Raw genomic sequence first — 15,610 nt, 5'->3', positions numbered from 1 at the left:
GTAGAGGCCCAGGAAGGAAGAAGGAAAGGGACCCCCTGGGGAAAAGGACAGTGTTGGAAAGGAAGGCTAATAATCCTTTTTTTAGGCAGCAGAAAAAATAGGGGAGGACGTGTGAAATAGTGTTGGAGAGGATGGCTTTTATCTTGACCTCAGTTGGGAACATTAGTTCATTTAAGTGAGGAGGTGTCTGGGATACACATGAGGACTAAAAAATGACAGAATTGGTCACGCCTTGGTAGAGACCATCAGTAATCGTGCATCTGTTGAGCCCAGCATAATTTTATTACTGTTTGTCCATCAGGGAGAAGCCTGAGCCATTACAGAACCAGCTGTGGAAGCAAGGGGGTGGGCAGTTACAGTGGGAACGGCAGCCAGTGTCGTGAGTTGAAGCGACGGCTGCGGCAGAGGAGCTTTGGGCGGTGCCACAGTTGCAGTCTGATGGGCGTGTGGTGTGTGTTCTCCATTAGTGTGGGGTGGGAGGGGCAGTGGGGTCAGGCCCAGCGGTGCTGTTTGAGATGAGCATTCTCACTGCTGTTTACGGCCAAGAACTAGAAGAGGCCCTCTCCTGAGAGCCAAGGGCCAAGCCAGAAGCTGAGCCAGAGCCTGACTTGACTCGCCAGAGCCTTTCCTGGCTCTTGGCTCCGTGGACTGGGAAAAGCGCTAGGACGAGGAGGTGTGGTCCAAATGCGGTGGGCCCTGACTTGCGCTCTTCAAGTAGATAAGTGCCTGGCCTCACCCTCCTAAAGGGAACCTGCCGTGGAGATCAGTGGGATTGAGGAGGCTGAGAATCTTACCTGCTGTGCATGGAGGGTCCCTGGGTAACAGAGAGTTGCTAAAAACTGGGGACGTGGGAGTGGGCACTGATGGCCATAAAACTTTAAGGTCACAGTCTCGTGCTCATGGTGTGGACTTCAAGAGGGCAGGCCATGTTTTGGAAGTGGTGCTTATCCATACCAGTCAAACAGTTGCCAAGAATTGTGGACGTTGTTGAAGGCCGAGTGCATTGTTGAATTAATTATTTTTGGTCTTTTACAGGATTTTGTTTTTACCAAATGGAACATAGCCAAATTTTGGATTTCATTTGTCATATTCCTTTTCTTAAGGAAGATATTAAGAATATATTTGAAAATCTAGGTGTTAGTGGCAAAAACTAACATGTTTTGGGGATATTAAAATAGCTCAGTAATATATACTCGACACGTATATAAAGTCTTTATCTTAGTAAATGGTGATCATGTGGGCAGAGCTGACCGAACCGTCGTGGTGGCTTCGCTCACGAGTGTCTCTTTGCAAGTGGATGAGAGTGACCTGAGACATGGCCACACTTCGTGTTCAGTATGCATCCACTACACCAGGAAATTGTTATGGAAATTAAAACTGCACCTTACAGAACAAACTGTACAGTTAGCAACTTAGATGGGTCTTATTTTCTTATAAATTTCCAGTTTTGAATATTTGCCAACCTTTTTATTTTCTAAATACCAGGCATTATAAAAGTCAGTGTTATTAAGGTTATTAGGCGATGGATCAAAGAGTAGAAGATATATAAAATTACTTACTTTAATTGCAGAAGAAAACGTTAGTGAATATTGTAGTAAAGATAGATAGCAAATGATATTAATGAGTTGCAGATATTTCATTGTATTTTTATTTGTAGATTCTGTGAGTAGTAAGGTTTATTTTTAAATTCTTCTTCTTCTGGGATTGAGTAGGCTTTCATTTCTTCATGGCTTAAGACCTGCCTTCTCATTTTTATTATTTGGCAAAAATTCCAACTCTGAAAAATTTGACTCTGAAAAAACTTTTTCTGTAATCTGTCTTCTAAAACTTGGAGTGTCCTCCACGTGGGTTACTGTGATGCACACCGGTATGTAGTTCTGGGGGACAGTAAATGCCTTTCTCACGAGGTTTACATTTCACTCGCTATCAAAAATCACTTTGTCCCCATGAAAGTGGAACCCCTGAATGGCATTTCCATATGAAGGGGGGGTATCAAATGCTAGGATTGTTCCCAGTTCTAAATGGCCTCTACACTTTCAGTTAATCTGCAACACGTTTGGAGTGTAGAAGCATGGGAAAATGCTGATCTCTTAAGAGGACATGAGTGCTGTGTCTCTTTTGGCTTGGTAACCAAAGGTACCTGTTGGATAGAATTATTTATTCATTTATTTATTTGGGAAGGAGGCTTTCTAAATTTTGGAAGTTATTTAATTATGGCCCCTTAAAATTTTACAAGACAGGATCTTGGTATATAAAGATGTGCTTTATTTAGTATTGGAGTACTACTTTGATTGTAGAGGCATTTGCGAAAACTTACTAATACTAAAATGTTTTAAGAAAAAAGTATAGTTTGTACGCTATTGGATTTAGTTTCAATTTGACTTGACAGTGTAAGGCGATTTACATATAAATGGGAAAGTGTCTTCTGAATACTGAGTAACTGAGGAAACGTGCAGTGCGCATAGAAATGTTCCTGGGTAAAGCTCCTTATTTCTTTCTTCCAGGGACTCCTCTGCATCTCCTTCTCACTTACCGGTATTTACCAGTATGTTTTACTCTTATTACTTTGCCTTCAAAAATTGCCCATAGTTTTACTTTCTCCCTTAGCTCTACAGCTCCATAAGGCTTACTTACACGTACTTTTTTGGTTACAAGTATTCTCTTTATGTGGGGGGTTTGTCTTCTCTTTCTGGTCATATTTTCTGTCTGCATAATCCGGTGGCAATGCTGGCGGAGCCCCAGGCTTTTAAAACTTCGAGACTGTGTATTCATTTAATATTGTGGAATAGCGGGTGGTTTAATAGTGGCTCCCTAACCACTGCTTGATTCTGTCTTTGCATGAAGAAATAATAATAAGATTTTAATTTGGTAATAGTAGTAGCAAAGTGTTATGAATAGTTTAATTACATTTTGGAAGTCTAGGAATCTTAGTTTTTTCTATACAGGGTTATAGAGAAAAAATGAGCTGTTGAATATGTGTTTTTAGCCCCTGGTATTGTATTTAGTTTCTAGAGTATGGGGCTTTGAAAGTTAATGGGATGTTAGTTTCATGTGCTGCTGACGGTGTAGATGTTGACGTTTTTATTCTAGCGAATGTTTACAGTGTCATGTGATGAAGACAGTGGTTTTGCATTTATAGAGCTTTTTGCCTGTAGAATATGTCGATACCAGCCTAAACTCTGGAAACTCACATTTCCTAAGTTTTATTTATATTTTTTCAAACACTGAGCTTTGGCTATCCTCCGTTTCATCTTAAGACTTGTCTGACTTTTGCACGTTAAACCATTAGATTAGATAATTATGTGTTTCAGGAGAAAAATTCATATCTGAATACATTCCTGGAGGATTTTTGCTGTATTTGAAATGCTGAAGGAAGTGTGCACACACGAGGACTGCTGTCCTAGCTGTCGTGCTTGCCTGCAGAGTGCTTTGTGTATACCAACTCTGCTCCAGAGCTTCCCTGGGATGCTGAGAATATTCTAGATCTGTGACGTCCAATATGGTAGCCACTGGACAAGGTGGCTGTTGAGTCCTTGAAAGGTGGATAATGTGACTGAGGAACTGGACTTTTTATTTTACTTAATATTAATTAATTCCCACTAAAATAGCCACATGTGGCCAATGGATGCTCTATTGGACAGTAACTTTTTGTGGCAATTAGTGTTATAAGTTTGGAGACATTTTGAATGTGACAGCGAGAGGCAGCGTAGTGACGGCAGAGCTCTGAGTGCTTCCCCTGTGGCAGGCATTGGGCCAGGAGCTCAGAGCGTGTCACCTGTAATCTCATCAGCGCTTCTGTGGATGAGGGAACAAAGACTTAGACCAGGGGACCACCCCAGGGCCACTTGCTGGGAGTTGTTTCCAAAAGCATGACCTTGAAGTCCATGTTTTTCCCATGGAGTCTTGTTGCCTGCTCATACATTTTTCATGTATTTCCATCATCTGTTGAATGGCTGCCGTGCTGTGTGCTACGCTAAGGACAGGCCGTCTATGAAGATGAGCAGGAGCCGGCCTGCCGGCTGTTCTCGCAGCAGGAGGAGCACGGGGTTGAGTGGGGATTGAGGGCCGGGCTCTGTGTCAGCCCTGCCCAGTTGTTGCGTGCACATCGCTCACTGACCTCTGTGGCCTCGGGTTTTTCCCTTGTGTACCGTGTGGGGGTTCGGCGTCTGTGAGTGTGGTTGTGGGGGTCCGAGACGAGGAGCTGGTGGTGTAACTGGACACAGGCGGGCGGTGCGCGCCCTCCCTCCCTCCCAGCTGCGGGGAGGTGCCCCAAGGAGAGGTGCGGGTCCGCCAGTTTGGTTCCGCGCGGGTGTTGGTGAGGGGGCTTGGGCTGGAGGCGATCCAGGTCCTACTATACAAGCAACAGGAAGGTGAGAAATAGTAGTTTGAAGCTTATTATATTTTATTTGAAGCCTTATTTAATTTTTGTCTCATACAAGCATAAACAAGATCAAATATTACCAATATTGACTGAGATCTACTTGACCAGTCCCCTTCCCCCCACCAACAAACAGTAAGGATGGGAATACTTGTTTTGACAATCTTAAATCGTTTAATACTACTGTGATTTATAACTGTTGGGGATTTAAAAGTATGCTTTATGTGTGGAGATGCTCTCCTTTCTGATTTATTTTTTAAAAAGTGATGGCAAGCAGTGATAAGAAATTTCTGTTCTTGCAGAGTTGGGTCTTCTTTGTCTGCTCCAGTTGAAGCAGAAGATGGGGTGCGGGGAATGTTTTAGAGCTGATCTGCTTGGTATGCACTGGGCGTTCCTGGACCCCCCCCCCACGGGGTGGCTCCTCAGGACGGCAGAGCCTGACACTCCTGCAGGCGATGAGTGTGTCCACGCCAGGAGGACAGGGCAGCTTCCAAAGGGCAAAGCCCCGTCCTTCCAGGATGAAGGTTTTCTGAGCACAGCCAAGAGCTAGGTGGATACTTAGTAGGGATATACTGATTTCAGTTTAAACACATGAGATATTCCCTCATACAGGGTGCTGCTGTGGGTGATTTTAAAGTAACACATCTGAGTGTGTTAAAGGGAAGAAAGACATGCAGTGAAGTTGACACATAAGTCCTGAGGGGTCAGCCTCATTTTATAATCATACCTTCTAAGTCTGTCATTATCATGCAGAATTTCATGTTAACTTTTGAGCTTACTTTGTGACAAAGTGAAGTTAGGAATTTCTGCCTTACCCTTCTGGCTTGCGGTTCTAGCCTTAGCTACATTTAGAAGATGAAGTTTAATAACTTCCCTTCCCTTAATAAACCTTTCGGAGTCTTTCTCTACATTTTGGAAACTTTAATTAAACTGAATTGTTAATACTGAAGTTTAAATTCAGGATTATTTTATGCTTAATAGAGGTGAATTTGATACCTTTTCATCATTTTCTGAAGTATTTTAAGAAAAGTTATCCCACTAGAAACTTTATACTCTCTATTCAAATATGATGGTTTGGATGTCCAGGAAGGAGAAGAGTTTGTGCTCCTGGAACCCTGAGCAGGGTTGGAGCAGGGTAGATTTAGATTAAAATCTTCATTGCATAGATGAAGGTAGCCACATGGAAATACAATCAAGCTTTTATTACCATTAGAATAGTCCAATAAACATTGGTATCCTTTCTAAATACTGAATTGAGCCGTACGTCTTAATTTTATATTAACGCTGTCACTTAAAGGAGGAAAGTCATCACTTAAAGGAGGAAACAAGTGACTACTTAAGACAAGGGGGTGGGTCACATCCTAGTTAATTGACGTCTGAGAGCCTTTATCACTGAATCACCAAGTGGTGTATTGAGAATTACCGATAATTACCGATAACATATGGCGATTCTTTTCTCAGCATGTAAAGCATTGACTGCTTCAGAATGTTAATGGTTTTATTTCGCCAATAAGAGGGTCTAAACGGGGAAGATAATTTCCCTGAGGTTCTAGGAGTCATTGCACACTTATACATGCTCCTTCAGTATCTTCATATCAAATTTAAATTAGTATAGCTGACCTGTTTTAAGGAAACCCTTACAGATTAACAGTAGATATGCTGTTGGTGTCTGGTAAATATAGAAACAATCAGTATTGGCTCTAGATATGTAGAATTAATTCAAAAACTTTTGAAAAAGCATACGCAATATGTATCTTTTGTTTCATGCAGTTGCTGTGATTGGCTGATAAATATTTGTCAAAGAAAGAGAGAATTGAAAGCTCGTACAGTGTGGCTTGGATATCCGGAAAAGTGTGAAGAAAAACATCCCAGAAATTCTATAAAAAATCAGAAATACAATGTATTTACCTTTATACCTGGGGTAAGATTGTTAAATTCTTGAAAACGGGCTGCATATCAGAGATTGCTAACTTTGTTTTCATTTTTTTCCCTCATTAATTCTGTCGTATCCAAATCAGAGTCCTTTTGCTTTGGAACCATGGGTGTTTCAAATAATTGTTAAGTAATTCATATGCATTTGTAATAGCCACATGATAAGAGTCCAACTCAAGAAAATATATAGTTTGATTATTGCCTTCAATTCTACATAAACATCACATTTATATTATTGTAGAAATAACCAAGTAAAGCTAAATAAAATTATCAGAAAATAAGTCATAAATTTTGTTTGGCTGGGAATTTGTTTGGTGGGAAAAGTGGAATGTATCTAATGTTTAAAGCCTGCCAAGGCTGTCACAATGAAAGTAAAATAACTTTTTACACAAACATGAGTCCGTAACAAAATATCTATAAGCATTTATAGATTTCTTTTCTACTTCACATTGTAAATTTCAGGCCTTCTTGTATTGTTATATCAGTAGTTATCTTTAATTAGGTATTATGCTAAATTTCAATTCTGAAGTTTAAATATTTATTACTTTTTTTTGTTGCCAGTGATATTGCTGGCTTAAATTATAAAACTGAGATTATATGTATTTAGAATAGTGGAATTATTTTTTCCTTTTGTGCATCATTTCCTATTTTAATAGACAGATTTATTTATCTTTCTAAAGGCAAAAGAAAGCTGGCACTGATTATATTTCCAGTATCAAAGTTTTTGATATGTTCTAGGTATTAGCTCTTATGCTATTTTGCAAAAAACCCCTCTTGATTATGTGAAATGAGGGCTGCTTTATCTTTCATGTTTTTATTTAAATAACCATGCTGACTTTATATTGGGCATTGATCAGCCCTCACCACCCCCCCCCATCCGTCCAGTAGTTGTCAGATGCTTGATGTCTAATGTGCTCCTTTATTAAAACACACAAAACTAATGGCTTCATAATTAAAAGACTGATCTTTTGTTAGGACAATAAAGTGTAAACTCTCTTTCAGGCAGATAAATATTCTCATCTTTATTGAATGAAGCTACTGTTTTCTCCTTAGGTTTAAATTATTAAATACTCCCAGATTGGCTAAGTATTGTACGTTTTCCTAAAGCCCTCCAGAAGGTCACTCAGCAGACAATAAAGTCTTGATTGCAGTGCTTTAAAGTGGACCGTGCAGCTTAGTTCTGATCCGAGTGAGTTCACACGGCTGCCAGGATGGCTGTCCGGAAGAGACCTGTTGGTGTGTCTGTACAGCTGTTACCGTGGGAATGACTTTTTTCTTAGATCGTCTCTTACATTAGTCTTTTCATCTATAACGTAGTATTTTAGAAACATTTGGTAATTGCACAGTAGGAATTCTATGCCATTTTTAGCACGAATGGCAATTTCTGAATTGCTAATAGATATAATCTATGCTAACTGAGATTTTAAAGAAATCACTGAGGAAAAAGAGTTTTCTCTCCTGCTAAGATTAATTTAGGAAATGATTCAAAACATTTTTAGACAGCAGTTGAACATGATTATGAATATAAATGTGTTATCAATGTAACTGATTTTTTTAGTCATACACATAACTGTGTGATGATGTGTGTAACTTCATTATATAAAAACTGTGGTTCCAGACTCTTTAAGTCAACAATAAGTACTTAACCCATTGCTCTGCCCTTGTTAAAATTTCTGTGCCTTCCACATTGTATTAAAAAATGGCATCCCAGGAGATTTTGATTTGCAGTTTGCAAGTCTGTAAGTTTCATTGTAATTGTAGTGTTGAAGGTCAGCTACCATATATCAGCTATCATATAAAGAATATGCAGGTAGCTGTCTTCCTGAAAATTGGTCTGTAATTTACATATTTTTATATTTTATCATTTCTTATACTTTGAGGGAAGTAAATACAGGAGATTAAAGTAGGTTTTTTGTGTGTGTGAAGTCATACCTGTACATGATTTGGTTGTTCACTCGATCTTTGTAAAGCTGCCTAGATGTCCACATTCAGAAAGCGTGGCTATCATGTTTTATTGTTTACCATTTCATAAATACAAGGTTAACACCACTTTTCCATAAGCTTTTCTGAGTTGATACGAAGAGATACATTTGTATATCTATATTAACTGACTTACTAACATTGGGAAGGTTTTGCTGTCTCATTTGGTGTGCATGTAAAGATTTATAGAAGATGAGTGTGGGAACCTGGAAAATTGCATGCAAGAAAATAAGAGACTTTTAGAGGACACTTAACATAGTTGAAAGTTCTAATTGTCTTTTTTTTTCAGTTTATTTTAAATATAATTTGGGGTAACCTTAGCTCTTTTTTGTGATTTAGTTATTGGAAAGCCATTGTCAAAATTAATGTATTGTGACTCAGGGCATATTTTCACTGTTTGATGGAAATATAGTTAGATATTATGTTGATTTTAATTATTTAATTAAGGTATGAAAGATTTTCCTTGAAGAGATTATGTTAATTTTTTCTTTTTCTTTTTAGGTTTTATATGAACAATTCAAGTTTTTCTTGAATCTCTATTTTCTGGTAGTATCCTGCTCACAGTTTGTACCAGCATTGAAAATAGGCTATCTCTACACCTACTGGGCTCCTCTGGTAAAAAGACAAGATTTTTGAAATTAAGCGAAATTATTAAGTATTTAAAATATAGCTTTAAGAGTTGAGATGGTTAAAAGATAAATCAGTCGGATTTTTAAAATGTGATATGTTGCTGTGTGTCACTGAACTTTTGTTGCAAGGTTTCACAGAGTCCTCCGCAGCCCCACAGGAGTGTGAGGGCAGCATGCTGCACCAGGTTGGCTGGAGAAGCTACAGAGCGCCTTTGCTGGTGGGGCTGGGCGTTCTGCTGGGCCCTAGGGTGGCAGCTGTGTGTCCCCGGCCCCGCTGCCCCGTACTGGAGGAGCTCCTGGGAGAGATGGGGCGGGCCTGTGCGAGTCTGCTCAGCAACCTCTGACATCCTGACGGATGGGCAGCTTTTCCCTCTGCCTGATGGCGACAGTTCTGACGTATCTCAGTGAAGTCTGACAGCTGCTGGTTGACAGCTTGGGGTGTGACATTTTTGGAAAGGCAAATGATGTTTGTCATTGAATATTTCCATTTCAAACATGCTATCTTGATAGTTTTATACTGTTTGCAGATAGTTTTCATTGATTTTCAGTTTACAGAGGTAAGACGTATGTCTCCTTCCTTCTTTTCACCTAGAAAGAGGTACTGCTCCCTTTGGTGTGCTCCCTTCTGGGCAGATCACCAGTGTGATCTGGGCAAGAAAGCATAGCGAGTGAGATGATTCCTGTAGTGAGGGAGCAGGGCAGTGCTCAGGTTTCCCGCCTTCAGAACTGGAAATCGGAGCCATATGCTCTCCAGTTGATCTGTTCTGGTTTGTGCAGCCCTGCCGCCTCAGAGACTGTGCTCTCAGATGCAGCAGGAGAAGTGGAAGCGGGGTAAGCTTAAGTCCCTCTCCGGTTCCTGTTCACATAGACTTTAGAGTAGCGTGGCTCTGAGCAATGAAAGCAGCTTATGTGTAATCTAGATACAAAATTACTGAATAAATGAATACGTTTTCCACTTATTGAACTCGCCAGATCGACAGAGACATTGGTGCTGATGATGTAAAGCTGTGATTCTCATCCACTGTTGTGTAAACATAAATCTCTATAGCCTTTTTGGAGGATAGTTTGGAAATATATATAAAATACCTTATAAATGGATTCAGCATTTTTATTTGAGGAATTTATCTTAAAGCAATAATGATCAGTCACAGAGTCTAAAGAATGTCTTTACTAATGTCTATTATTATTCTTTTTTAAAAATATTTATTTATTTTTGGCTGAGTTGGGTCTTTGTTGCTGCGTGCGGGCTTTCTCTAGTTGCGGTGAACGGGGGCTACTCTTTCCTTGCGGTGCGCGGGCTTCTCATTGCGGTGGCTTCTCTTGTAGCGGAGCACAGGCTCTAGGCGTGTGGGCTCAGTAGTTGTGGCTCGCGGGCTGTAGAGTGCAGACTCAGTAGCTGTGGTGCACGGGCTTAGCTGCTCCACGGCATGTGGGATCTTCCCGGACCAGGGCTCGGACCTGTGTCCCCTGCGTTGTCGGGCGGATTCTTAACCACTGCGCCACCAGGGAAGCCCTATTATTCTTGATGACAAAATTATTTGAAAAGTCAAATGTCTAACACTGGATTGTTTAACTGTGCTGTATGCCATGCATTGTTGGAATACTGTGCTACTGTGTACCTTTGAAAATGATGTTTAGAAAAAGTAATAACACTGCAGGTGTCCATATTAGAATAAATGGGGAAAAGTGGGTTAAAATATGTATGGAATGAAATACACAGTTCTTTGATCAGCCCCCACTGAGTCCGTTTCTGTCCAGCACTAGTCAAAGCAGTGTTGATTCAATAGTGAATAAGACAAACCCTGTCCTAATAGAGCTTATATTCTGGGGGAGAAAGACAATTTAAATCATCCATAATGCCAGGAAGCCTGCCAGGAAGCCGTGAAGCCAAAAATGTAAAGCAGGATGTGGGGGTAGAGAATGACCGGGTTATTTTAATAAGATGGCTAAGGAAGTCGCCTCTGATGGGGTGGCATTTGACGACATCTGGACGATAGGAGGGAATGAGCGGGCCGTGTGCAGAGCAGGTGTTGCAGGCAGAGGGCACAGTAGTTGCACAAGGTCTGGGCGCGCTGGAGTGTGTGGACGTGCGACTGTGGTGGGAAGGGGGCCCCGAGGGGCGGTGGGTGCTCAGATTTCATCCTGAATGGGATAGGGGCGTGTGTCTGTGTGTTGCATATGTCACACGAGGGAGAGCACTGAAGCTTACACCACAGTTTTAAAAGTTGATTTTAAAGCCACACAGCCATGGAGAGGGAACATAGGTGACTTTTCCTTCTTTCTTTTCTCTCACTTTTCTTCTCATTGGCGGTAACCTCTATTCTGAATTTGAGATGAAATTGCTATGTATCTCTTAATAATTTTGCTACTTATGTTTGTATTAAAACAAGATGCACTGTTTTTGCATGCTTTAAAAATTCTATGTAACAGTTGTCTTACTCTAAGTATCCTTTTGTAACATGCTTTTTTGGCTTTACATTGATTTATAAAATTGATCCACGTGGATACATACATATCTAGTTCATTCGGTTTTTCACTTCTCTAAAGTATTCCATTGTATGAATGTATGACAATTGATTTGTCCATCCTCTTGGGAAAGGAGACTTTTAGGTTGTTTCTAATTGTTCTCAATTACAGACTGCTGCATGATCAGTCGAATTGTGTGTTGTTCCTTACGCACTTGTGCCAGAAATTCTGTAGGCTGTATGTGCCCTCATTAAAAGTGCTGTTTATTTTGTCCATTTTCTAATAAAAGCAGTCTAGCATTACAGAAATTTTAGAACATAGAAAAAATACTTGCTAATGCTGAAAACACAAACTTATTTATGGTTTTCATGTGTTTATTTCTAGCCCCTATTTTCTATTCCTAGCTGTATTTAGCACTTAAATACTATTTTCTACCTTGGGTTAAATTAATTTTAACTCAAACAGTGAGTATCTGAGAACACAAATTCTTCTTAAAAATCTAAAGTAAAATATATTCATTTGTATTTTGCTTTTGTCTTTTGCCCTTATTAACTCTGATTTAACTAGCTTTTAACCAAAGAAAATGTTCTGTTTTGATGGATGCTTTCTGAAGAATTCAGTGTTGTCTGTTCACAGATTGACCTTGTTGACCAGGCTTGGACTGAGTGCACAGCATACATGGGCCTCTCTAGTTTCTCTGTTCTCTTACAAGAGCTCATTTCCAGTTCTAGCTTGGATTTTAGGTCCTTTAACTTGAATTCTCAGGTTTTTTGAAGTATTTTATCATTTTTTTTTGACATGAGAAATAAACTTTATTATATTTAGATAAATACCTCAGCACGAACCTCAGTATCCCCATCAGGGGACCATTATTCTGCTGTGATGATGTGTCCGTGCTCCAAAGACCAGAGGAAAGCCCCTCCCCTTCTTGCATCCGGGCCGCTGCCTCTGACACACGGGCGGGCGAGGGCTCCCCTGCTCCCCTCCGCCGGCAGCCGCACCCTCAGGCCTCCGTTCCCACCCTTCTCTCTGCTCCTCGGCTTGGCAGCAGCCACAGGTGATGCCTTTTCTCAGAAACTGCAAAATGAAGATTTGTTAGTATCTTCGCTTGCCCTGTTTATATGCATTTTAACCTTTGATTTGGCAAGAATCTCAAAAAAGTTGATGTACGCATTAGGCTCACTTTTGAATCCACGAAGCTGACTTAGGGTATATTGGTTCTTTGATCCAAACTCACCTCAGAACACCTTTTAAATTTTTGAAAATTTAGACACTGTCTGTAGAAGATCTTTTTTATTAATCTGGGCAAAGTTAAAGAACCTTTAAACTAAATCTAAATCTAAAATATATACGTGTATTTTTTTTTTTTTTTTAACCAAGGGAAGTATTCTTGATTTCTTCCTAAGCCCTTGTTCTTTCTATGCCTGTGTATCTTACCCTGTCCCATGCCCAGGGCCTGGAATAGCAGGTGATCTTTATATCCACATTGAAGCTTTTGACATCTTTTCTCTGCTTGCACTCTAAGGTTCTAGAAGTTGCTCAAAAGAGGAATCAGTTAGCATTTGCAGATTTCTCTTAGCCAAAAACCTGCCAGTGAAGCATAAAAACATCTTAAAGCTGGTGATGATGAAATCTTACGTCTGATGTCCACTCATTTTAAAGAAAACAAGTTAATGCAAACTTAATCCCTCGGCGCTCTATCTAAAATTGGGATGTTTCTGAAAACAGTGATCACTTAATTAATAATCTCTCTATTTCAATTACTCCTGGCAGTGTTATTTACTGGCTTCAGCTCTGAACTAATTTCTGTTATATTTTGTTATATAATAGAAGAGTAAACTGAAAATAAAGTGATTTCATTACATTATTGGATCAGAATGAAGATTACCTTTCATACTGTTCAGATTTCAGAACACTTCTTCAAGGCAAAGCTGCTGTAATCAGAGTAACAAAATGGATTGTAATGCTTCTATCAAAATTAATAAGGTGGAGTAGATCTATCCATACAAAAGATTCTTAGATAAAGAAAATATGGATTTTTAATCTGTACATCTTCCACATAAAATATCTTCCTGGTGCTCTGTTAATACATAATTGGAAACCAGATAGGCTGTGTAGGTTGGAAATCAGTCTGTGGGGGACTCTGATTTTCAGTCTGATTTTAAAATCCTTCCTTCTATCCACCCTTTCTTGTGAGTGTCTCTGTGAATCGGAGGTGTGGGCAAAGTATGCAAAGGAGAAAACAAAATCAATCGTTTGGAATCCTGCCATCCAGAGACAACCACTGTTTACATGAACTTTGTGACCCTGACAGAGTTACTTTTTGTGTTTCAGTTTCCTTATCTGTAAGTTAGAGCTAAAGGTACGCGTCTTGTAAGGTTTTTGTGACATTTAAAAGGTAATTCATTTAAAATATGTAGGAGTGTCTGGCATATAATAATCCCTCAAAGGTAAACTGATGTGGTAACATAATCAATGAAATCCTTATTCTCTTTACTAAATTATATATTGTTTTGACACTCACTCCACATGGTTCCTGGGTTACATGGAGGAATAGAAAAGAATCCCACTTTGTGATGTAAGATTTCATCACGGGCTGTGGACAGGCCATGCGAGACATTCTTGTCATCCAGTGCTGATGCACCAGTGCTGTTGATTCTGGGGGACAGTATGTCACTGTGACCCTCTTGAGTGCCGTTTTGGTTTTTCTAGGTAGCAGTGCTGTAGCCGACATCTCTGAGCTGGTTGGTGCTGAGGTCATGGGCAGGCCCAGCTGCTCCTGCAGGAGACTTGTGTATCCACATCTTCCCTAAACCACCCATCTGTTATGAGCCCAGACCTCTTCTGAGGTCTTAACCTCAGAAGATGTAAACTTGAAAAGTAGAGGCCCATTGGTTGTAACTCCAGTGGTCAAGAAGGAAATGGTGGCATCAGCTTGCCTTTCCTTTGATCTGTTTTATGTTCCTAGGCTGGTCACTGGGCGTCTTCTCAGAATATATGTGCTAGAGGTGGGCATGACGGTGTGGGAGGGACCCCTCTTGGCTGCTTCTGGTCCTACCCGTCTATTATGTATCCAGAGGAACCTTAGACTTGGAATGTGGTCTGGAGCAGCTTAGAGTTGTCAGCAGTCCTTGCCTGTGACCGGGACGCTGCTTCCTCTTAGGAGTGTCGAACTCCTGTTTTTAGAAGTTGGGGCCTGCCCCTCTTTGGTGCATCTTCTCTAACATGACCACATTAGAAGAGGGAGCTTACTTTCACTCCTCGAGTTCTTAGGAGCACTAGGAACTAGCACGTTTTTTGTGGTTTATAAACTTAATAAATTCAGAGTTAAATTTTGCTGTCTTTAAGCTGTAGGTTTAAAGGGTAAAAATTAGATTCATCTGGAGAGTTTAAATACCATTTGTACGTCGGGGCGGGGGGGCGCGGGGGGGGGGGGTCAGTTCCCTGGAGATTAGAGGTAAAGGTACATATTTCAGGTAGGGCCTGAGCAAATCTGTGTTGCAAACAATTAATTGTCTGGGTGATTCTGATATGCCTGTCTGATAAAAATCACTTCTTTAAAAATACTGTCTTCATTGTATAAATGATGTATTCCTGAAAGTCATTCTCCTCTTGTCTCTCAAGGTGAGTCAGTCACAGGTAGAGTTTTAAGAAATTACTTCCACACCATCACGTGAGTCTGTAACAGTAAATATTCTCCTACACGAGAGCGGCTGCATAGAACTGTATTTTTTGGATTCATAGATGCATATTTTTCATGTTACTGAAATTGTGACTTACAAACGGTTTATGTATTTAAAGTGATATTGTCTTCCCACCAGGACTGTTACTAAATTAATAATGATGTATCTTTTTTTAAAAAATAAATCTATTTATTTATTTATTTATTTATTTATTTTTGGCTGCGTTGGGTCTTTGTTACTGCGCACGGGCTTTCTCTACTTGTGGCGAGCAAGGGCTAGTCTTTGTTGCGGTGCGCGGGCTTCTCCTTGCAGTGACTTCTCTTGTTGCGGAGCACAGGCTCTAGGCGCGGGGGCTTCAGTAGTTGTGGCACGTGGGCTCAGTAGTTGTGGCACGCGGGCTCAGTAGTTGTGGCACACGGACTTAGTCGCTCCATGGCACGTGGGATCTTCCTGGACCAGGGCTTGAACCCATGTCCCCTGCATTAGCAGGCGGATTCTTAACCACTGCGCCACCAGGGAAGTCCCAATAATGATGTATCTTA

The 15,610-nt window shown here is 40.4% G+C and overlaps 1 protein-coding gene across 7 annotated transcripts in view; it reads left to right on the top strand.

Moving 5' to 3' along the window:
* ATP9B (ATPase phospholipid transporting 9B (putative)) overlaps positions 1–15,610 on the top strand; it is a 222,553-nt gene that overhangs the window by 16,782 nt on the left and 190,161 nt on the right. For 6 of the 7 annotated variants that reach the window (XR_009697425.1, XR_009697424.1, XM_061170374.1 and 3 more), the window contains exons 3-4: positions 6,149–6,299; positions 8,792–8,905. The exons of the other annotated variant lie outside the window; for it this stretch is intronic. Coding sequence is in view for 4 of the 6 variants with exons in the window: in XM_061170374.1 (XP_061026357.1) it covers positions 6,149–6,299; positions 8,792–8,905 (265 nt within the window). In the remaining 2 variants the exon portion in view is untranslated. The remainder of the gene's footprint in view (positions 1–6,148; positions 6,300–8,791; positions 8,906–15,610) is intronic. 7 annotated transcript variants of the gene reach the window in all.

This window comes from Eubalaena glacialis, chromosome 15, assembly GCF_028564815.1.
Source record: "Eubalaena glacialis isolate mEubGla1 chromosome 15, mEubGla1.1.hap2.+ XY, whole genome shotgun sequence".
In the NCBI taxonomy this organism is placed as follows: Eukaryota; Metazoa; Chordata; class Mammalia; order Artiodactyla; family Balaenidae; genus Eubalaena; species Eubalaena glacialis.
Note: the sequence above shows the minus strand (reverse complement) of the source record. Positions and strands in the feature narration are given on the sequence as shown.